This window comes from Alligator mississippiensis, chromosome 2 (assembly GCF_030867095.1).
Source record: "Alligator mississippiensis isolate rAllMis1 chromosome 2, rAllMis1, whole genome shotgun sequence".
NCBI classification, from domain to species: Eukaryota; Metazoa; Chordata; order Crocodylia; family Alligatoridae; genus Alligator; species Alligator mississippiensis.
Window position 1 is genome coordinate 141,490,732 of NC_081825.1, and position 24,591 is coordinate 141,515,322.

Consider the following 24,591-nt stretch of genomic DNA (forward strand, 5'->3'; position numbering starts at 1 on the left):
TATTACAGCACTCTCCTGAGAGGTGGGAGGCAGGGATTTGAATCCCTTCGGGTTGAGGGCCTAAAACCAGGTCCTCATCCCCACCATCCCCGAGCAAGTGTTGTAACCACAGGATACTGTGCGAAACATGGGCACCACCACCACCAGCCAAGTCTTCAAAAAAAAATTAACCAGCCAGTAACCTGTACATAGAGGGATAATGACTTAAACACCTAAATCTAGGCATGGGTATCTAGCTATAAACCTTAGTCTCACATGAGAGCCTAAATGGCAACTGAAGAGAGGTATCAAACTGGTACCTTCACCTGGGAGAGAGGAGGGGTTCAAGACACACTCCTCTTCCATACTTCTCATCTACTGGCAGAAGCACCCAAATTACCATATTTAAAAAATAAGACACTTAGGTCCCTCAACCAGGGTTTGCGAATTCCACCCCTGCAGCAAGTACCAAAAATTCAGGTGTGGGGATATTGAGCATTCCCATTTTTGTCCCATGCTATTAAAGCTTTACTGAAAGAAGAAGCAAGTCTCCTGAGTTTGAGAAAATTACCAGGCAGGTTTGTGCATCTGAAAGGGAAAATTATCAAATAAACTATACTTTCATAAGTAGAGCTGATCAAACCATGAGGGGCAAGGATGAAACTTTCTCTCTTTTCCTTTGGGGAAAGAAAAATGTCTTTAGCATTAAGAGTCAGAGCAGCAGACAGGCTTTAGTCTCCAGTTGGCCTTGATTATCAGACTGGGCTTGGCTGTCAGAAGCCTAATTGCCTTCACTGGCCCTGGTTATCCACACAGGTGTAGCTGTCTGGAGATAAGCAGCTGACTTCTCAGTATTCCTCAGGGTACTCAACACAGAGATGCCTCCCTGGGCAGCTCCCTTGTGTCTAGTACTTAGTCCTTGCCCACGCTCCTTGCTCCTGACCACTGGTTCCTTGCTCCTGATTGCTGGCTCCTGTTTCCTCACAGCCAGTTCCTTCATTCAAACTACAGTTAGATCCTCACTTCCTGAACTCCGGCTCCTCACTCCTGATTGTCCATTCTTGATCCTGGGGGACGGGGGGGGGGGGGGGGGGGGGGGGGTGCACGTGCAGCTCTGGCTACTACACGCCTCCCGGGAGGGCTCTTTCCAGGAGGGGGGGAAAATGCACAACAAGCTGCCGCTGCACGCCGGGGCCGGCGGCAGCACCACCAGGCTCTCCCTGGAGCCTGATGGGCAGGTTGGGGCGGGGCTACAGCAAATTTTGGAATGGCAGCAGCCCCCCTCCTAGCACCATGGCCTCATTCCTGCAAGCAAGGCTGGGGCCAGGGGCGGCACTGGGCTCTTCCCGGTGGTCCAGGCGGGCAGCAGTACTAGGAGGGGGGCTGCTGCCACCCTAAAATTTGCCATAGCCACCCCAACCTGCCCGCCAAGCACTGGGGAGAGCCTGGTAGCACCGTCGGCTCCAGCCTGCAGCGGCAGTCTGCTGTTATCCCACACGCAGATCTGGGGGCCTGTAGGCCCCCTCCCCCAGGAACAGCCTGGTGTGGCCTCCCAGCCCACAGCCCTTCCGGGGAATGCATAGCAGCAAGAGCTGTGGATACTGAAGGAAAATGTTTTGTGTACAGCTGAATGGCACAGTTCATTACAAAAAACTGCAGAGAATATTAAGCTAGCTATCATATGGGCACTACAGAAGTTCAATTTGGATGACCTCTTTTCAAATCTCATTTATGTGACAGATCATGGGGCTAACATTGTTGCAGCATTGAGAGCTGTTTTGCGTCTGAACTGCTGTGCACATCTGCTAAATACTGCGTTGTAACACACTCAATCGAAACGCGGTTGAAGAACGCTGTCACCCAAGGAATTGCCAGCCTCACTGATGCTACAAAGACATTGGCGACCTTCTTCAAACAGTCCAACTTACAGAATTGGCTCCAGAAGACACTGAAAGAATCTGTTGAAACACACTGGAACAGTCTTCATCTTATACTCTTCATCCATTCCCAGTATGAGGAAATCCGCATGGTGCTGGTGCAGAGGGGAGAAGAGCACCGCCTCAACGATTTGAGTTTAAGATTGCCTTGAAAGTTTAGTTTAATTTCTTCAACATTTCAGAGAAGCAACACTAGCCCTGGAAGCTTCCAAAATTCTGATGCTGCATCGCACTGTAGTCTGGCTTGAATGGCTAAAATGTCACCTTCAGCCTTCACATGACCCTTCTCTTTGCTGAAAAGTAAATGCCTCTCCATTCTGTGGAAAAAAATTGAGGTTCACATCCTGCATAAAATCACAATGTTTTTTCAATCAAAATGGAAAAGCTCAAAGCTTCTTGAAAGCAATGACGTGGATGCCCTTCGTGTCCAGAATGAAGTGCAATGGCTGGTGAAGGAAATTCAGGACCGAAAGGAACAATCTTGTGCTGTAAGCAGGGGGTAATTAACACCAGTTTGCACACCTGCAAAAAAAATTAAAATGTCCAAGGCCAAAGTTTTATCTGACATTGAAGACTCCAGCGATGACAGTTTGCCTCCAGATGAAGTACAATCATACATCAAAGAAAAGATTATCAAAATGGCCAAAGATGGAGAATGTGATTTATTCCGTTGGAGGAAGGAATACGGTACTATGTTCCCAAACCTGGCTCAAATAGCTCACTTTGTATTGGCAATTCTGGCAACCAATGCCCCGAGAGAGAAGGATTTTTTAACTGCCAGATTTGTTTTGCAAGAAAGAATAAGTCACCTGAAACCAGAAGCAGTGGATGATAGTCTTTCTTCACAGTAATTTAACCAGGACATCTTAGAATGGGTAAGTTTTAAATTTCAGTTTAACTATTGGAGTCTTTTTTTAAAGTTAGAAGGTAATTGCTACCAAGTATTCAAAGCATTAATCTATCTTAATTAATTAATCCCTCTTAATTATAAAGCATTAATACCAAGTAGTAATATCTTAATTAATATCTCTTAATTAAAAATTGATTGCAGTCAAAACTTGTAATGTTCAAATAATTAATTTATATATAAAACGTAAAAATTTGTACTTTAACATTGCACAGCTGCTTACAGGCACAACCCCGCCCCCCAAACAGTGCTTTACTTTAAACCTGCTATGCTCCTGCACTAAGCCCAACCCATGCCCAGAAGAGGCAGTGTGTTAGTTTGACCTTAATGTTTGTATAGATCAGGCGCTTTAGCGGGGCCTTTTGGTGCTTTTATTTAATAGCTGATTGAATCAGCTATTAGATAAATGAATCCAGAAACCCCCAAGGCATGTAATCTATATAGATGCTGAGGAGCCAGGTCAAACTAATCCAATGGTGATTCCAGGAAAGAGCAGGGGGGAAGGGTTCCACATGTGTCAGCAGCATTTAACTTGAACAGAGTTTGAGTCAGGTTGCAGGTCTGCCTAAAGCAGGTTGGGTTGGTCTGCAGGCAAGAAGTTTTTGCTAATGTGGGCTGTGGGTCCAGTTGTATAATACTGGGCCAGAAACAAGCCTTTAAAATTGGACGTGTGCAAGTCTCTGCCTTGGTGTCTGGGCTGAAACCCATAAGAGCCACACTTGTTTGACACTGGAAGCCAGGTATTCGATGCAAGACTAACTGCTGCTTGAGTGGAAAGAGGGGGATGGGGAAACAAACCCTAGTCCAACAAGCCACCTTGAAACTGATGCATTTAACTTTAAGCACCAAGTTAAACATAATTACATACATAATTACATTGTTTGGTTAGACATTACATACAACTATCATAATTACAGTATTTATTCAATTGAAAGACTATGGGTTTTTCCCCCACTTAATAGGAGCCCCTTGTCTTAGAATCTAGTATGAAGTGACGTGGAGCAGGCAGCTACTGCACTTCCACATTGCCAAGTTATTTGAAATTTCCTAAGAACTGATGTCAATGGTTAAAGCGACTTGTTAAACATTTATGTGATTTTCCCCATAAAATTTAAATTATTTCAAACTGGACTGCACAAATATATTTTTGCAAAGCTTATCACCTTCAGACAAGTCTCAAAAATTAAAAATTCCCACTAGATTTTTCTTCCACTTACCAAATTTACCCATATCTAAGACAACTCTGAATTTAAGACAATTCCCCCCCCCCAATTAAATTACACACATGGAAAATGTATATATTTATCATAATTTTCCATGTACAGAATTTAATTAAAAGGAAGCAGTGTGGAACAGGCAGTGTGGAGGCAGTGGGGGGAGACGTACAGTTTGTCCGTTGCAGCCTGCCCCCCAACCTCTCTCCTTATGCCTATTACCCCATTGTATTAAGCCTCTACCCCCTGTTCCCTCTCCATGCTATTTCTGCACCCCATAGCAGCCTTGGGTGTCCATCCCTCCTTCCCCATCTTTTTCTCCCACCTGAAGTTACTACCACCCTGTCTGCCCTTCCACTCTCCTTTACTTTTGTTTTGGTGCCAGCAGGCTCCTTCCCCACTGCAGCCTGGGGCACTGGAGCCACAGCCCCATAGCAGCAGCATATATCCAGCACTGCTGCTATAGGGCCAGGCTGGGGCCAAGTTCCATATGCCAGGCTGCAGCGAGGACAGAGCCTGCAGGCACCAGTGCAAAGATAAGGGGGAATGTGGCAGGGAGGGAGGAGAAGGGAAAATGGGGCGGGGCAGGAGGTGGGCATGGAAACTGCGTGCAGGGGCCTGAGGCTGCAGGGAAGGAGCAGCAAGGAGTGCAAAGGTAAGAGGGGTAGTCAGCAGCTTTGGTTCTTGCCCTGACCCAGGGTTGGGGCCAGAGCTGGAACCATAGCAGCTGCCTGTCCCACACCACCTCATACTTGACTCTAAGACAAGGGGCTTCCCCCATGTTAAATGGGGGAAAATGCATCAACTTTCAATTGAGTAAATACTGTACTTATGGTAGCTTTATGTAATGTTTAACTGAACAGTGTAATTACGCTATGTTCACTGCAAATTACACTACCAGATTACTTTTAACATGTATTGGTACTGTATTTTAATGTGCATAATTACAGTTAATATGGAAGCTCATACTTGACTAGATTATTTAGTCATTTAAAACCAAAAAAAAAAAAAAATCAATTATATCAGCTTTGAAGCCTCCTTACATTTTGCTGGAAAATAAAATTTCTTTTAATAGTAATTAAAATTAAGCGGAAAAAAACCCTACTACTTCTGTAAAATAAAGAAGTCAGTAGTATTATGTCATTTTCTAAATACTTGATAAACTGTACTATAAAGAAATAAGAAGTACAGAATATCTTCTCCAGAACTGAACATAAAGTTTTGAGCCCAAGAAAAAGTTATCACAACTTCATTATCTGTTTACCTAGAGTTTTTACTGAAAATCCTGTATGGAGTACTCTCTTTCTGTAGAGATATATGCAAAGGACAAATCCATGAACTTTTAAGAACTGGTTTATGCAGATCGCAAATCTGCAGTGCAATCCATGAATGATGCATGCCCCCAGCAGCTGCGGAGGCACAGCTGCGCTGGCGGTGGCAGGAGTATGGCAGCGGTAAGCACGGAGCTCCCACAGACATCACCAGTGCAATCAGGGGTGGACTGGGGGCAGGACGCCAACCAGGGGTCAGCCACCACCCGCAGGCGCCTCCATCAGCGGCCAGCAGTGATCACAGACTGCCCGCAGATGCCACCGGTGGTGTTGGCGGCAGGGTGGTGAGCAGCAGCCACCCACAGGCGGTGCCTTTTGGTAGGGGGTGCACCGCCATGCTCAGGGGGTGCACGTGCACACGCGTGCACCCCCTACGTGTTGCCCCTAGTGCAATCCTAAATGCAAAAGGATAACTGGTTTATATCTAGAAGGTAAAATGATAGTTTTACACTGTAAAAAGTGTTGGAATTATGTTATAGCCATGACAGTGCAATAGAGACACTAATTTCTGTAGCAATATAATTTATTGGACCACCTGCACTGGGAAAGTTTTAAACACGCTTGTACTTTGTCCCCCAAAATTTGTCCAATAAAAGATATCTCAGTGTTCTCTCTAAGCTGCGTGGCATGTGCAGCTGCGCTCATACCGTGCTGCTGGGCACGCCTGTGCGGCCACACACACCACACAGCTTAGAGGGAACACTGGATATCACCCACAACAATTCTTGCTTATAACACTGTAAAAGAACTCAGCACTTTATTCAATAGAAAAAGGGGTTAGGTATAGGTTGCTTTCCTTTTTTTTTTTTTTTTTAATATAGTTCACTACACCAGAAGAGTACTGTAGTACCCAAATCCTTGTGTATATCCCTCCCAACTATAGAGTTTGTCCAAGAAAAGATATCACTGTAAAAACCCTTGGCTCTTAAAACAGGAGAGAGAGATTGACTGGGATGGTTGGTCTTACAGTTAAAGACACTGGAGTAAGACTTCAAAGATTTGGACTCCATTCTTGGCTCTGCCACAGACTTCTTGTATTTTTTATAGATGCCAATTAACCTGTGCCTCAGTTTCTTCAATTTTACATCTGTTCTGACAGTCAGAAAATGGGGGAAAAAGCATCTCATCTGGAGATCTTCAAAGCAGGGAATTAGTTTTGCTATGTTTTACAGTAAATTAGGGGAAGAAATTGCATCCCCCACCAACCCTAAATCATAGAAACAAACTATTATTCTTCAAGGAAAGAGATTAAATGTTGAAAAAGTTCATTTGCAAAGATCTGACAAGGTTACAGAGATGGAAACGTGAGAAACGGAGTAGAGTACTACAACACTCTATAAAGGTTCTCAACCTTTTTAGACTGAAGGTACCCCTTGTCAGAATCGATACACCCTTCAAAAAATTTTTGGCTTTCACTCTTTTTTGTCTTCAGAAAAATAGGGTAGTTATTCTGTTGAAAATAACTCAGAAAGACCATACCAGGTCAGGCATGTTTTTGACACTTGATTCCTATTTGAAATTGCTGGGTTTATTTTGTGATAAAATAAACCTTAACACACTTAATAGGTGTGGTTTTGGCACACCTAACAGTGCTAGTATTGTGTGGAACCCTTAAAAGGACTTTGCGGCACCCCTGGGTACAGTGGTACCCAGGTTAAGAACTTTTCCCGCCCTGCCTGGAATTCCCAAATTCTGTAATATAGCTGTTCAGCTCCAGCAGCTAACTGGCTAAATCTACAACCTAAGAGCAAGTCATCTATTACAATTTATACCTCAGAATATTTTTTTTAATCTTGAAGATGGATAACATTTAGAGAAATGCAAATAATTAGAACTCTGGAACATAAAAGTCAGAAAATTACAAGCAAACAGGTGACTGAAGTAGAACTATTTCAAACAGAAAGTGAAGTTAACAGGGAAAACAGCTGAAGATAACAGTTTAAATAAGGTCAAAAAAGTCCCTTATTTGGAGCAAAGAGAAGAGTGAAAGTTAAAGTAAAAACAAATGAAAGTGGGACCAGAGGTCAAGCAAAATTAGACAAGAGTTCTTGAACAGGGGTTTTTTTTTCTGTTGAAGTTGATGTCACATGAAAAGCAGTAGAGAAACAGAGCTTGCTTAAAAATAGTAGGTCAGTAATCAAAATAAAAGCAAAAATTATACCATATTTACTTGACTATACAAACTTGACTATACAATGAGGGTCATCCTAACCCCAACCCCCAATCAGTACAGAGAAAAAAGCCCCTTGTCTTATTATATTCACATATCAGAACCCAGCCACTCCATTAAATATATTGTCTATCATTAAACTCCTGATAGAAGCAGTATGTGCTCAGTCATGGAAACCAACTATGAAGTGGACTGAATGTAGCCCATTCTAAACATGCCCATTAAAAACACAGGGTCTATACTGGGCACATACACTGAAAGGGACCTTTTTTTTTTTTTTTGCCCTTAAAAAAAGTGTGTGGGAGGGGGAGCTGGGGGCTGGCATTCCCTCCACAGGGAACTAGCACCAAGGCCTGGAGGTACTACAATACCAGGCCAGCACTGGGAGGGCCAAACCAGCCCTAACACCCTCCCCATGGTGCCATAAATGCAGGGCCATCCCTACGGGGGGGCAAATTGGGGTGACTGCCCCGGGACTCATACTTTGCCCATGGAGCCAGGCAGAGTGGTGCAGTGACTCCATACTACTGCCAGCTTCATGTCTGGTCACTCGGCACCACTCCGCTCCCCACCCCACCACTGAATCCACTGCATGCAGAGGCGGGACCCCGCACAGGCTGATTTGCCCTGGGCCCCACACCCTGATCAGGTCATCTCTGCATAAATGCTTGAACTTGAGCAGAAGGCTAAGATGCTGATGGGAACCTACCACAAGGATACGTAGGTGAGGACCATCTGAACAAGATATAGTGCCCACTGTGCTCAGACCTCCTCAGTACTGACTCTTTTTCAAGTCATGGTGAGCCACTACATCAAATATATTTTTACTTCCTCTTCATTCCCACAGCTAAGCTGTGCCTTCCTTTCCCATTTCCAATGATTCCCAGTCCTTAAACATCTTGCAAACATCACCAAACATCTATATAGATGAGAGATTCTGTCACCCACTCTCTCAGCCCACTGCATGCAATTAGTATGCCCCTGCCCTCCACGGGGCAGAGCCAGACCAGGCAGTCCTGCATGTCATCTCCACATAACATTTGGAGGGTCCCAGGATGCATAACAAGAGCATCCAGTTCCAGGCAGGAGTGGGGGGCTAATTAACATGTAGATCCTTTGGGTGGAGAGGGAGAAGCCAGGGGTGTATCTAGAGTGTGCGCACACACGCGCACACGCACAGCAGTGCCAGTTTGTGGGGTCACCATGGCTGGAAATGTTCGACTGCTGGGGGCCAGCCAAATGAACTATATGATAAATCGTGAGCCTTTTGGCTTTGAACCATTATCATGCACAGTTTGTTCTACGTATAAGGAAGTGTATATACAGAGTACCTGTGCTAAAACTTGCAGAAGTTTGCAACAAGTTCAAATGCATTAATTCTGAATAAACTAAGTCTATAGGTACTCATTGTAATTTACTATGCAATTTATTATGACATGTTTTTTTCAAAGTCCGTGTTTCTTGGACCCTCCTGTTTCAAATTAACAAGGTTTTCCTGTGCAAAGTGAAGGGGTAGGCAGGCAAGCAGCTACTGTGGGTCTAGGTAGGGACCAGAGTCAGACCCACAGCAGTCATCTGCGCACCCCCACAGCTTCTGCCCCCTCCCACCCTTTTCTCCCCCTACTGTCACTTGCAGCTCATGTGTTGTGCTCAGGGAGGGAACAGAGCCTGAGCAGGATCTGACTGTAAGGGATGGAGAGAAAGAGGCACAGAACACAGGAGCAGGAAGCCTGCAGGGAAAAGTGAGGGGGCAAAGGGGCTACCTGACCCCCCACCCCAGCCACTATTTTCCGTACTGCAGCAGTCACAGAGACAAATTCAAAACAACCCTCTGATAAAATATATCTGAACCTGGAAAATTATAACAAGTTATTGAGGAGGGGAGTCATCTTATATTCAGGATCATCTTAGAGTTGAGTAAATGTGGTATCTTGCAAAGTAATAAGTAAATTGTAACAAGTAACTTGCAAACAAGGTTCCTTGGGTGAATCTGATATCTTTTATTAGACCAACCCAAATAGTTGGAAAATAATAATTATTTTCCAACTATTTGGGTTGGTCTAATAAAAGATATCAGATTCACCCAAGGAACCTTGTCTGCCTATGTCCTTAGACCAACACAGCTACAACCTACACGCCTGTAACAAGTAAATTGCAAAGCTGCAATACTGTTGTAACTAACTAATATGAATTAATGTCCTGTTTATCAAATCTGTCCTTTGCAACATTCCCTTATAGGAAAGTCTATTTGCCAGCCTAAAGAATACTCAGGATCCAGACCAGATAGGATTAAGAAAGAATGTATGATGCTACAAGGTATAATACTAGGTAAGTTTTAACTTTATAAATAGATTAAATTATGCTAACAGAATGTTAGCTGCATTGTTATATGCTAAAAAATCTGGAATAGCATCATTAAACATTATAATCCTGAAAGGTTACCTCTACAAGATTTTTCAATGAGCAAAGATCTTGCAAAAATGTTGGAGGGTAAATGAAAGCAATAAGATCCTTTGGCTGCTTTCAGAACAGAAATATGTTCCTTCTTAGTTTACCTGGAGGACTTTTTTAAGAGTGGCCTCCAAGACCTTAAATAAAGAGACTAAGTTGTTAACATTTCAACAGAAAGACATTCTCTCTCTAAATAAAGCTTATGCTTTGAAGTTAAATAGTTCTAAACACCAACATTTTCCGCTTGGTTTTTAAATCAGAAATAGTGGACCTGGCTGACCAGGTCAAGATACTTTGACTGTGTCTAGACTAGGAATAAAGACATGGTGTTAGCCCCGGTGTTGCAATTAACACAATTGAAAAGTCTAGTGAAGACAATGTGCCCTTAACATGCAATAGGCTGGTCAAGTTCAGCCAACCTAGTGAACCTAGGATACAACTCGAGGCAACTTGGTTCAGCTTTCATATGCATAATCTAATCTACATTAGAATTTCCAAATGCACTGGTAAAATAAATTAGCACATGCTAACAATTACATCTTTAAACTTTAGTGTAGGTAAAGCAATAACAATACTACAAGATATATTTAAAAACAAAAGAAAAGAAAAAGTTTATGTACAATATCCCTGTCATCACTCACTCATGCAGTTCTCTGAAAGGGTGAAAGAAGAGAGGGACCCCTTGCGCACCCATGTTAACAGATGCACAACAATCCTCACAAATTAACACGTGCTTGTGTGGACATTTTATTTCAGTTCCTTCACACTTTAAAGTAACTGGAAGAGGTGCAGTAATCATTACCAGTTCAGAAAAGAAGTTTATTTTTTGCTATCCGGTTAAATTAGCTAGTCATGTGTGTGCCGCATAACCTTCCTTAAGTACACACTCTATGTGAGTAATAAAAATAACTAAAACACAAAGTTCCTTTTAAAATTAAATGTTTATAGGGCGTTTTCCCCCTCCTTAAATTCAACAACAGTTGAACTCTTTTCCTCCAAAATTATCTTTTTGTAGATGAAGCATTATGAGCTCCTGTGGAAGCTAAAATATCATTTATGAATGACTTAAAATGAGGATTAGAATGGAAACAGTTACACAACTCTAAATGTAATGAACTCAATATAATATTTGTCATATTTTGTTGAATTTAATGGTTCCATTGAATTTAATTTGAAAATGAGGCTGCCAGTTTCTAACCTTTCCTAATCAGACTGTTTAACTTTGCAAACTTATCCTTTTAAATGTTTTTTGTTTGCAATATTTAAGGTTACTTGTGCACAGCTGGGTATCCACAGATTCCACTGGCTTCACTGAAAGTTACAGATGCTCACCACTTTTCAAAATCAAGCCAATTTGAAATAAAACTGTCCAATATTGAAATGGCATTTGAAAATATACCAAGCTAGGTTAAACACCACTGATTTTTGTTTGCCTGAGTAGTCCCACTGGCTAAAATGCTGTTACAATTGTTCACTGGATTTTAAATAGAGAAATAGGATGAAAGGGACCTCCCTTCCTGCTCTCACATTAACAACTTAATTAAAAAACAAGCCTATTACAAAAAAATGTTATCACAATAATTCTATCATATCTATGCACAAAGCCAAATACAGTAAACGATAAAGTTAAATTACATAATCTTAACACGTCACCTAGAGGCAAACCTCTTGGCACTACTTTAACTGTGTATCCAGACAAACTAATTTATATTATCAAGTAAGTCCTCAGTATGCAAAGGCCACCCATTATACTGAGTAAGAAAAGGTCATCCACAAAAAGCAGAAAGCTGAAACAGGAACAGATGTGTACAGTATTTAAGAATTACTGGAACTGCCTATTTTGAAATATTTTTACGGTCACAAACTTCTCCATGACCATTTCAGGCTGGACATAAGGAAGAACTTCTTTATTATCTGACCCCCAAGGCTTGGAATAGACTGCCGCCGGAGGTGGTTCAAGCACCTACTTTGAACATCTTCAAGAGATAATTGGATGCTTATCTTGCTGGGATCCTATGATCCCTGCTGACTTCCTGCCCCTGGGGCAGGGGGCTGGACTCGATCTTCCAAGGTTCCTTCCAGCCCTAATGCCTATGAATCTATGAAAAGAAAATATAAAGCATTGCTTATATAATCAAATAATAAAAGCATAATAAATTAAAATACTCCAATAAAATACAAAAATAATTTCCCAGATACATTTTAGAAAAAGGAATTTTAAGTAGCAAAGGAAGAGACTGGTCTGGTATTTGAGGAGATGCAAACAGGGGGAAAAGGGGGGAAAAAAAAGTGTTTCTCCTTGCCAAAAAATATCCAGCATAGTTCCAAAATCTGAAATGGTAGAAATTAACTAGTGTTTCTTAAACATTTTACCACTAGTCCTCCCAAAGACATAAGCACAGATAGACTAGGAACAAGCAGACATGTTGCTGCTTCTCACCAGGGATCCCCAGTGTGACAAGGACATAGTAACGACATAAAGGATTCTAAGTGTGGCTTTATTCCACCCTGCTTAAGTCCCTGGAATATGGTAACATGTTTACTTTTGCAATGGATCATCTTAGCCTAAAGTGCCTAAGTCACAAAAAAAAAAAAACAGTGAAAAGGAAGAGGAGTATGATCCATTAATTTTTCTCCAAAAGCCTAGTGGGCAGGGCATGTGACAAGAAAGTAGGAGTTCTAGGCCCACACTTTCCTGGGAAGTGGGAAAGTTTGCTCAAGCCACCAAGCTACAAGGACTATCTTGCTGAAGCTAGGCCACTAGGAGAAAGGTCTGAAGAAACTAGTGACCTACAGAAGCTGCTGTAAGTAATGAGTATCGACTTGGGAGGGAAAGCGCCCTGGCTTCTAGCCCTGACCCTAAATGCTGTTTATCCATTTTATCCAACAGCTTTAGTTTAAGCAAAATGCAAAGGCAGAATAGGAAGCAGTGAGCACAATGAATTCCCTTCTTTCTCTATGGTGGCCCAATTACTGCAGGAGGGATGAAGAATGCCCATAACCTGGTGGTTAAGGTTTTTTCCTAAGAAATAGGAGATATGGGTCCAAACCCAAACAGACTCAGGAGAGAAGAAGTGGGCAATTATTTGAACAGGAGGGCCACTTAGGGAGTTTTGGTGAGCTGTTGTGGGCCAAGTGAGCATCCTCCTCCACACCCCAGCTCACAACAGCTCACCTAAACTCCCTAAGTGCCTCTGTCCCAGGACCAGACCTTGCACTGTCACTGCCTGGTGATCCTGGGGTCTCCATGGGAACTGGCCTGGGGCTCAGGTAGGCAGGGCGCACACAGTCAGGTGGATGAGATGGGGCCAAGGGTGGGTGGGCAAGGAATGGCATCAGACTTGCAGCCAGGATCAGGATCACAGAGCAGTGACAGCATGTAGCTGGGGCCCAGGACAAAGCTGTGATCCCTGCACACCCCTGCCTGTGGAACCATTGCCTATCACAGGGATGCGTAGGTAGAGGATCGCAGCTCTGCCCTGGGCCCAGCCCCACAATTCTAGCCTTGTGCTGTCACTGCCCTGCAATCCCAGCTCCAGCCCCAGCCATACCACTCCCAGATGCTGCTTGCTCCCTGTCTACCCATGTCTCCATCCCATCCTCCTGGCCAAGTGCGCCCTGCCTGTGGGTGTCCAGAGCCAGTCTCTATGGAGACCCTAACCGCCCACCCACCTGCAGTAGGTGTGAGGCAGACAGGCTGGGGTGCCCAGGCAGCAGGGGCAGCAACACTGGCACTGGCATCTGGAAAGAGCCACTGCCACCAGGGCTGAAAGGAAGTGGAGTCTAGCCACTATGCCACCCCAGCCCTGTTGCATGCCCGGGGCAGCAGGACTGGCTACATGTGCCACAGCCCAGGCAGCCCCCCTCCCCGGTCTGGGCTGAGACACATGCCACAGGCCAGATAAAATCCCTTGGTGGGCCAGATCAGGCCTGTGGGCTTTATTTTGCCTACCCCTACAGTAGGGCCAGTAACCTAAGTCACTCACTTCTTGGTTTACTCTGCCCATAAGCTAGTGGGCAAAAGGCAAATGGGTGATCTTCCTCCTCTTGCAATAGGATCCTAAGATCATGGATGCACGTCATCTGCAGTCGTGAGCTAGATGTCTGAACTCCAGGAGTTCACATACACAACCTTTGCCCAGCATTTTTTGTTTCCCTGAGCATGACCTACTTGATAAGGTTATTAATGGAAGACCTATATCAGAATGGGAGATCTATGCCCCTCCCCAAGACAAAATAAAATATGCTTCTGGGGGTAGATGAGGCTGCCCAATGAAAGAGTGGAATAGGATTGCTCTACTGAAGCAAAACACACATTTGACACACTATGACACATAAGCCATGATGCTGTGACACAGTAGGAAGTAAAGGATCTGTGCCACAACATAGCCGTGGAGTGAAAGGGAGATACTTGCTTAAAGACAAAAACAAAGAAAAAAACAAAGTAGGAACAAGTGACCAATTGTCAACATCATAAAAATAATGTGCTCACATAATTGAATAATACTGGTGTTCAACAGTTTTACTGCTATGGAAGAGAGAGAAGTAGCTTACGTGACCTGCAGATTTTGCCAAAATTAGGTTCCTCTGAAGTGTTTCAGTCTTCTACTATATTGATTAACCCAAGTTAGGTGAACATGTGTCATTGCTATTGTTGCCCAATGTTGATTAAAATAAGTAACGCACAGTGAAAGGCATAATACTAAACTGCAGAGGACTGTACTAGACTGTACAGTATATATGAACACAGGAAAAAAAACCAAGACATCACTGCAGACAATTCAACCAACAGTTGAGTTATATTGCATAATAAGAGGTGGCAAAAAATGGTCTAATGAAGTCCAAAGTCTACATTTTTCTATGGTTAAAAATGCTTTTCTTTTTTTTTACTGAAATTTGTGATCCTGTTTTTTAAGACAAACTATGTGTGGTCTACAATGTGCCTTCAAAGTATATGCTTATATATAAGAATTGGTACAAAGAAATGAAGCATTGGTAGGAGGATAAACAGACTCCAATTAGCTCAAAAATCAACTGTTAATGTCAAGACAGACAAGGTTCTTTTGGTGAATCTGATCTCTTTTATTAGACCAACTTAAATAGTTGGAAAACAATTATATAACTGTTTTCCAACTATTTAAGTTGGTCTAATAAAAGAGATCAGATTCACCCAAAGAACCTTGTCTGACTATGTCCTTAGACCAACACGGCTACAACCTACACCCCTAATGTCAAGGAAAACACTTTAAAGATCACCTAAGCACTTTAAGGGAAATGTGAGATTCCTTTGTCTTTCAGACAATGTTTTCTTCCATTTCTCAGAGGAACTGGTTTGGGGTATTAACAAGACTAAACAAAAAAAGGTGGCACATCATAAGAAAAAGAAAAGAAAAATAAAAAAAGAGTGAAAGGTTCCTTTCTACTACTAATTACTTGAAAACAGAAAAAGCCAGTTAAAACTAGAAGTCCATTTTGCTGTTCTCTAAAGGTAAGTAAATTATTTGTAAATCATCATTCATATTTCACTTTTTTCTGATCAAATTATCCATGGATAATATATATTTTTGCAAATTCAGGCTCTGTGCCATATGTGAACCACTTGCTTAAACTAAGAAGCTTATGTAGCTAATGATTCATGATGAAAATACTTGCTAACGCTTTTCTGTAGTATTAGCTCAATTATACTACCATACCCGGTTATATTTGTAATATAATTTTTTTTATATAAGATGACAAGTGTGAGAAATACTAAAAATGATGATACAAGCAACACATTATTCTTCTACAAAAAGATGCATTTTTCATAGAGGTAGAAAGATTACAGTTCACACCACAGGTGGAGGGAGAAAAAATGATGGGGGGGGGGGAAGGAGGGGAAGCTGAGCGCTTGCGTAAAGCAGGTAAATCTGTGAAGGAAGGGGTAGCAGGGGCAGTTCAATGCCCCAGCAGTGAGGGAGGGAATGGGCACAGGCAGGAGCAGGGGCTGGGGTGAGTGGGGCCCTGGTCAGGTCAGGTGGTAGGACAAGAGGAGGCCCCCCCCCAAATCTGTGCGCAGGGTGGAGGCGGCTGCCACTCCACGCTAGGCTTTGAGTCCTGCTACCCCAAGACCTGTGCGACGCCACGTGGGTCCTGCCGCTGGGCGGGCAGGAGGCATGGCGTAGCTGCAGCAGGGAGCAAAGCCCAGTCTGCAGCAGCAGCCACCTCCACCCCATGTACAGATTGGGGGGGGGCACACAGTCCCCAGACCTCCACTTATCCCACCACCCAGCCCAGCCAGGGCCCCACTCATCCTAGCCCCTGCTCCTGCCTGTGCCCTGCTCCCTCCCTCACCACTGAGGCCTCAATATGCCCCCCCCCCCAACCACCACCACAGTGGTGAGGGAGGGAGTGGAGCAGGACCTGCACAGCTGGGGCAGAGCGTGGGACACAGCTGCGAATGGCTTCTCCAGGGGGCGCCCAGGGCAGGGAGGGGGTGGCGGCTACAGGGGGGCTATGGCGAATTTTGCGGTGGCTACAGCCCCCCCCTGCCCCCGCAGCTTCCCTCCCAGCACCACCTCTACCTGCCCTGAGTACACCCTGGCCCAGCCCCCCTACCACCAGGAAGAGGCCTACAGTCCCAGCCCAACCTGCCCTGCCCCACACAGATCCGGGGGGCACATGCCCCTCATGCCCACCTAGGATGTACATAGCAGCAGGAGCCACACCCCTCGGACAAGCCATCATGGTTCAGTCCCACACCCCATCACAGCTCTGCAGCACCTACCCCAGCCCCAGCCCCACTTCTTCCCTCACTGCTGTGTGCGCGCCCCTCCCCAAACCTGCTGCAGCCACCAGAAGCCCTGCATTTTGAGGGGGGGGCTAAGCCCAGTTAGTACCTGCCTTCTGCCACCTATGGTTAACATTTTAACTTGGAAAGCAAAAGCAGTTAATAACCAAGGAATAACCTCTTTAAAAAATGTCCTTTTATCTGGAGAAAGGACCAAAGATGTTCAGGTTTGGGTTTCTCCTTTCTAGTACCCTCACCTATGAAGAAGTCTCTTTTATACTCCAAGGCTTGGCAACTGAACAAATACGAAGGGGCAAATTACATGCAAGAAACATCTGTGAAGAGCAGGCAATAAGAGGGGAAAGGTAAATTACCTGAAAATTTAAAACAAGTAATTAATTTTGTCAATTAATTAGACACTTACTACATAAGAGAAATATTAAAGGAATATTACTCATTGCAATTTTGGAAATGGTGATCTGAAGTTTAATCTATCGTGAAATCAGTCCATACCTTGCATTATTTTTCATTTGTAAAAAACATATTGTAAGGAATTGTAGAAGAGAAACTGGAAGTCATTGCATTATATTAACTTGGAAGGAAAGGGTACTATATATACTCTCCTAGACTAGGACACAAGGATGGTGGAGCATCACTGTGGATATAACATTTGCTGCCACCTTGCCTAATACTGCTGGAAATGCAATTTACATAGTAAGAAACTCTGAAACTCCCATTATTGAGCAAATGTAGGGTTTTTCTTCTATCATAAATCTAGCTGAAGTATTTATTTTATGGTTTAGCCAGCAAATTGATGATTTCTCTCTGTTACTTTCTCCTTCTAATTGGTAGTTCACAAAAAGGTCACTACTGAAGCTTACTTCCAACAGCACATAACATTAATGCGTGAAACTTACTACAGTAAAAGCTCTGTTATCCAGCATCCCCCGGGAATGGGGGATGCCAGTTAATCAAATATTCCAGTTAATCAAATGTGCACTGTCTGGTGTGTTCCGCAGCATCAGTGTGCTGGGGGACAGAGACGGGGGCCCTGTGAAGGCTGTTTATTCCCGGCGCAGGCTGCTTTGCCCTGGGCCATGGGCCGGAAAAGTGGCAAAGAAAAACTCAACTCGCGGCGGCAAAATGGGAAGTCCCCCAGAAGTGGTACTTCTGGTTTCGCTTTTGCTGCATTGGATGCCAGTTAATAGTTTTCCAGCTAATAAAGTGCTGGTTAACACAGCTTTTACTGTATGTAAATACTATTTCAAAATAAGTGTTCATGTAAGAAGAATCTCACACTCATACAAACTGTCAGCAATGCACTGAGAAGGGTAATAACAGGTGTACAGTTGGGGGGGGTTGTTTTTGGGTTGTTTTTTTTAAAGGTATCCTGAATATACTGCAGGGAAAATATAAATTTAAGTAGTGAGTTCTCTAAGCTTATAAGCATCATGAAGAACATAGGTTTAGTCTAAGTTCATTACAATTAAAGCCAATGGGAGGTTTATCTTTGCCTTTACTTGGAGTGCTAGGCCTATACTTAATGCTTAAAACATAACTTAATTTGTAGTATTCAATGGTAAGTATAAAATAAGAGTAATACTAGGGTGTTTACCTCTTAAAGTACTGTTTGCTATACTGGATTGAAGAAGGATGCTACTACCAAGGACTGTTCTGAAACTAGATGCATGAAAAAATTCTCCTCAAATCCCCTTGAAACAGAGGAAAGAAGAGAGCCTCAGAAAGTACAGCATATCAGAAATGCATGCCTACCAGATAAAATACCAAATAAAAGCCTACCAGAGAAATTGTACTACTGATGAGTCACCTCCACAAAAATTAAGTCATTATAAGAAAGATTTAATTTAGATGGTTTCCAGTTGCAGCCTTTTTTAATATATTGTGTCACATTTCAGCTGGAAAACGTGATATGAATCCAGTAAAAACAGCTGTAACATGTACACTGTCCAGTTCAAAAGCCAAAGGCCAACAAGTACAGCCTAGAGCCACCTTGAGGACAGAGCTGATGAACTGCAAACCTTCCCTGCTAAGGTGAGCAATTAAAACAACCCAATTTTAACTCACCAAGGAAGAGAAAAAGCAACTATAGTTCTATTTATATTTGAAGTTGATGGGTTTCAATGTGGTCCTTTAGCACTCTTCAGTCTGGAAACATATCCCCCTAGTACTGCAACAACTGGGTATTCCTGCAGCAGGGAACAAGGCAAAACAAACTGTGTCTGAACTGCTCCATAATGCAATTACTGCTTGCTATAAGCTACTTTCAGCAGGCCTCCTCCAGCCCACACATACCTGTTTGCTATTACAGACTGTTTTTCCTTCATCAAGTGCATGATGCCTGATAAATGCCACTTGAAGTCAACAGAAAAATTCCCATGGACTTAAAATGGTCAGTGAACCAGCCTCTCAGTGAGGTCACCTTTGTAAAAACTCTTCCTAATTCTGTTTGCTGCCACCTGCAGTTGGTCTTCAGGGAGAGCCTGAAGAGCTGCTGAAAAAGTGGTCCCAAAGCTGTAAATGTTCAAAGTTGTTTTAATTAAATGTTCTATATATGTTAATCTGCTTCCACTCACTTTGATTCCCTAATGGAGTTACCTGTGTTCAGAGTTTGTATAACTCTACCCTTTTATTAATTGACAAAAATCAGATTAACCTGATTATCAGAGTTAATATTAGTGTTAAAGACTATAAGAGTTTGTTTAAATTTTATGCTGAGTAATTAAACTAACTCTTACGTGTTTGAAGTGCTTTGTTAAAAAAACAAAACAAAAAAAACAACTCTCAGTTATCTAAAGCTCTGCAGTGAATATTATGGAATAGTCAGTGCCCTGGGAAAAAGGTAGGGAAAATGTTTTCTAACCAAATGTGAAGGTAGCTTGATGCTCTGTGCCTGAGTACAGTCTGAAAAAAAAAATGTGAGCTTACATTAGTGTATCAACTAAAAATTTACAGGACAGAAAAGGGCAAAGACAAATCAACAAAATGCTGTGGGGGAGGTAGGGGAAAGAAAATGGCTTGGTATTTTTTAGGGGGCAGGTTGTCTTTTTTTTTTGTTTTGTTTTTTTACAATAAGGATCAGTTGTTTAATTTCACTCCTTGCCTAATCATATCTTTTTATCTAAGCTTACTTCATTTGTCCTCTTTTGCAAAACTCACTTAGAACCAAGCCAGCACAAGATGATATATGAATTCTCAAAATATAAGTAAACAGGGTCTACATTTATATTTTAATGTTAATTGATATATTAATCTATTTAAAACTCTCTCTCTCATATACACACATTTATATACACACACATATACATATATATATATATATATATACACACACATATATATAAATATAAACATAAACATAAACACAGCTCTATAAAAATAATTGCAGTGGTAAAATGTTTTCATACAAAATATTCTTTTATGGTTAGGTTAATAATCCATAGAAAGGGAACAGTTGATGGATGACAAAGAATTCTAAATGACTAATTATGAAGAGGAAGAAGAGGCAGCCCATTAATCTATAGGAAATAATGCAACTATTGATCTAGGCAATAATGTAGCAGGTTGTCTTTCAGATCATACCTACTTTTATAGTAATACAAATGTCCTTGCTTGCTCAATAGTGAAGGTCTTAAAAAAATAAACCTGATTTTTTTGCAGAGGTGGAAGGTCTGCAATTCAATCCATATGTAGGGTACTGATAAAAATACAGTGAATAAATGACCTGTGTCTTCTAGTACTGGAATTCACTGTAAGAAGTAGAACAAATAATTCTAACCTCTGACTGCATAGCAATTAACGGCAATTACATCAACTCAATAAAGACTCTGATAACACCTACATTTTTCCTGCATTTATATGGTAAATAAACAAAAGGCAGAAGGTTTTAAGATGTTGAACAACCATGTACAGAAAACAATTCTCTAGAGACTTATGTATCTTACCTGTGAGTACAGCTTTTGCTGAAGGATCTGCCAGGTCCAGGGCTGATTTCCCATCAGTGTTCCGAATGTTCGGATCGGCTCCATGCTGCAGCAGCACTGTGCAGGGAAAGCAGAAACAGTATCTTACCTCGGGGATACACAGATTATTTACTGGTAAGTGTCTCCTCGGCATGGTGTAGGCATTAACACACATTGCACAATTTTCTTTTCTTCCTTCCTTTTTAAAAAGAAAACAAACAAAAAAAAAAACAAAACCAAAAAACACTGCAGCAACGGATGCTCTCTAGAGTAAAGCTAAGTTGGCAACTTAAGATATAGTAAAATCACATGACTTAGCATCCTAAACATGAAACCTCAATATTTTGCAATACAGAGTTTTGGTTCCCTCCTTCTGGCAGCTAGCTGGGAAGCTATGTACACACTGACTCACACTGAGAAATAAGCTAACTGTAGAACCTGCTCTTGTCTTTACTACCACTATTGCTGCTTGTTGCCGCTGCTGCTCCTTTTACTGCTGAATATCCAAATCCTTTCCTGTCTCTGAACAGTAGTAACACACTGAAGCTTTTCAGTGGCTCACCATTTGCACACAGAATCTTATAACACCACTCTGGCTTGTGTCCAAGAGTGTAGCGAATAGGATAAATAAGTGCTATTCTGATACCCTGCTGTCCTGCTGTTCAGAAGCTACTACCTTCCACAATAGATTTCTACTGAAACTATTGAGATATAAACATTCCATTATATAAAAATATTCAAAAGCACACTGCAACCCTGTCAGGTAAAGTAACGTACTGTGCTACAGTGAATTACAAAAGCTGTTACAAAAACGAGGAATGGATATTCCACGTGTAAGCTCCCATGGCCTGAAGTATATTTACCTTTCATTTCAATTCAGATACTTTATTTTCAAGACCAAAACATTTCCTAAAGGATATGATGACAATCAGTAAGTCCAGACTGCAGTATGAACTGCTGAACACAGGGGGCGCAGTTTTCCACTGCTCTCTATAACTGCACAAAATTAGTGTGAAATGCTACTATTCATTCCATCCAGGAAGAGCACAGATCAACTGCAGATGCCTCCTCAGCCTGACCAAAGGCATTTGTACCCAAAAGCTTGCAAAGAAGAATTTTCCCAACTGTTTAAGTTGGTCTAATAGAAGATATAAAATTTACCCAAAGAACGTTGTCTACCAACTCAGAAAGTCTGTTTCATATCCACTTTATGCAGGGGTGAATGACAGCACAGTACACAAGTCAGGAAAGAATCAGTCTCAAGGACAGTACAAGTAAAAATCCACCCCCCCCCTCCAAGATATTTAGAGAAACTCAAATAATGACTGCTGTGATACAGCAGGACTAATGGATTCAGGCAAAAGAAAAGAAGAAAAAAAAAACCCACAACACTGGGATGGTATTTCATCCTGCAACAATGAAAAAACCTCCAAAACAAAACCAAAACCTGATAGGATTCTAGATATAGAAAATTAACCTGTTCCAGCACAAAATACCCACAACTGATAACAAGTGAAAGAATTAGTGAAAGATCTTACAAAAGAAACACTTTATCGTGGACTGAGCGGTAAGTATGGCATGTTCTTAAATATGCGTAACATTTTCCATTATAAATATGCTGATTTTAATCGTTTGACACATTGCCAGGCTTCAGTCATCCACGCTGACATTTCCAAAGCTAACTGATTAGGTCGATTTCTTTTAGAAAGTTTCAACAAAGATGGTTCCGCTGTTTCAGAGCACTAGGTTGGGAAAAACGTACTGTTTTTCCAATATCAAAAATACGTTCAGCTACTTCCGTGAGAATCTATACTTCTTCCATGCTTTGGAACATGGACCAGAACTCAGTAGCAGTGAGAAAGGTGTGGCTTTTTGCTGTTCCAGAGGAGCAAAATGGCAAATCTTGCCAAGTTATAACCTTTCAAAAATTTCAGTTGGTTCATGTTCAATATAGATGTTTTAGAGCCAAATTCTCACCTGCATCAAAAGCATGCTTGAATCCGTCACAGCTGCAACTGAGCCTCTCCCACAAAACAATTAAGCTTGTTCCACCTGGGGCTGAAATGGAGTTGGGGTGGCACGGGTGCTAAGGTACATAGTTGACATCCCAGGGCTCACAAGTTTGAGGCCACAGTAGAAGTGCTCATGGTGCAGCTGTCAGATTCCAACAAATCTGCAAATTCTGTTAAATACCTTGCCACAAGGACATGAGAAAGGAAGGCCTTGGGGCTGAGAAAGGAGTTCATTTAAGCAAGACTTTCTTTACAACTGTCTTTTTTTTTTGTCGTGGCACCAGACAGAGAAACTGAGGGCAAGGAAACTGTTCTCAATACTCCTCCCTCCTGACCCCAGGAAGCCTGGAAGAGGAAGTAGTCTGTGTTAAATACAAATGAAAAGAGCTGAATCTAGGGGAAGGAGGTTAGAGAGGAAGCAGATGACACTGAGGAAAGAAGAATGGGGATGTGGGAAGAGATTGATGAACAAGAAGGCCATGGGGGACCCAGAGAACAAAGAGACTGGAAGAAAGAGATGGGAGTAAAGAAAAATGTGAGATACAGAGCTCTGGGGGAGGGGAGAACAGAATAGTGGAAAAGAATACAGAGAAAAGTGACGGAGAAGCCTGGGAGACAAAATTTAGGATGGAGGAACTGGGACTCAGAGAAAGTCTGTACAAGGAAACAGCAGCTAGCTGGGCAGAGAGGCTGAAACTAAATTGAGAAGAAAAGCCCAGTATAACAGAGTAAGAGTCTGGAGACTCAGGCAGTCCAGAGATGACAAGTGCAGGGAAATCAGAAGAGTTTGTGACTAGTAAAGACATACTTTTCTCTACAGAATCTGACGTGGAACCCAAAATTCTCAAGTTTTTCTATTCCACTACTGCAAGAAAATCCACTGGCAAAGAGTGCTTTTCATCTACTGCTGGTACTAGTCCATGCAAAAGAAGACTACCTATTGCTAACAGTAGTTTCTTTCTTGGCTCAAAGTTTCTAATCTTTCTTGATAAATCTTTCCGATAAGCATGGGTCTCAGTGTGACTGACTCTACATGGTAGAATTTGGGGGCTTTTTGGTTTGACTAAGCTAGGCAAATAAATGACCTTGGGCAAACACACAACTAAAATATATAAAAGTTCTTAAATAGAGCAACCTAAAAGCAAAAAACACACAATGGGTAACTGCCTCTGAAATGCTTGGTTTAAACTATTTGACTTGGTTCACACAAATATGTTGACAAAAGGCAGGGTTAGAATCAACTTCTCCAGGGCCACATTCAACTGTTTTATCCATGAGACAACCATTTTCCCTCCAAATTCACATTTTATTTGCCATGCATCTTACAATTTCTGCAATGAATGAGGCAGTTGTCTTACAGGCAACAAAGTCCTTTGCTACAGAAGCCTAATTTATCCCCAGAACAGGCCCATCTTTTGCACTGAGGCAGGGCACTATGAAAAAAAAAGATGACAGGATTGCATAATTAAGGCTATATTATATTAACATATGCAAACCAGGAGACCAAATTCAGGTTGCACAGGCATTAATTCTTGCATTTCCTCAATTTTGAAAGCTTGGCTTTTCAATATTAATGCTATTCTTTAAGCATTTTTTTCAGATGTGTTTATGTATGAAAGACCGCTTATCCATTGCTGTGATCAATATTAATAGAAGAAATCTAGTATTAGCAGTTGCATGCATTAGTGTAGTGTGGCTCTACTTTAACATAAATGCCTGGCATAAATCAAGGGTAGCATCTGAAAGAGTATTCCCAATTTCCTTGTCAGACTGAGCAAATTTAGGTAAAAAGTAGCTCCTAAAATTAAGATGTTTAGAATCTGGGTAGATGGTTTCTTTCTAAA

The 24,591-nt window shown here is 42.1% G+C and overlaps 1 protein-coding gene across 1 annotated transcript in view; it reads right to left on the reverse strand.

Moving 5' to 3' along the window:
- The window catches only part of TNKS (tankyrase), a 255,631-nt gene that overhangs the window by 163,264 nt on the left and 67,776 nt on the right, over positions 1 to 24,591 (reverse strand). Inside the window, exon 3 of the mRNA XM_059722215.1 lies at positions 20,718 to 20,813. Coding sequence (XP_059578198.1) covers positions 20,718 to 20,813 — 96 coding nt within the window. The remainder of the gene's footprint in view (positions 1 to 20,717; positions 20,814 to 24,591) is intronic.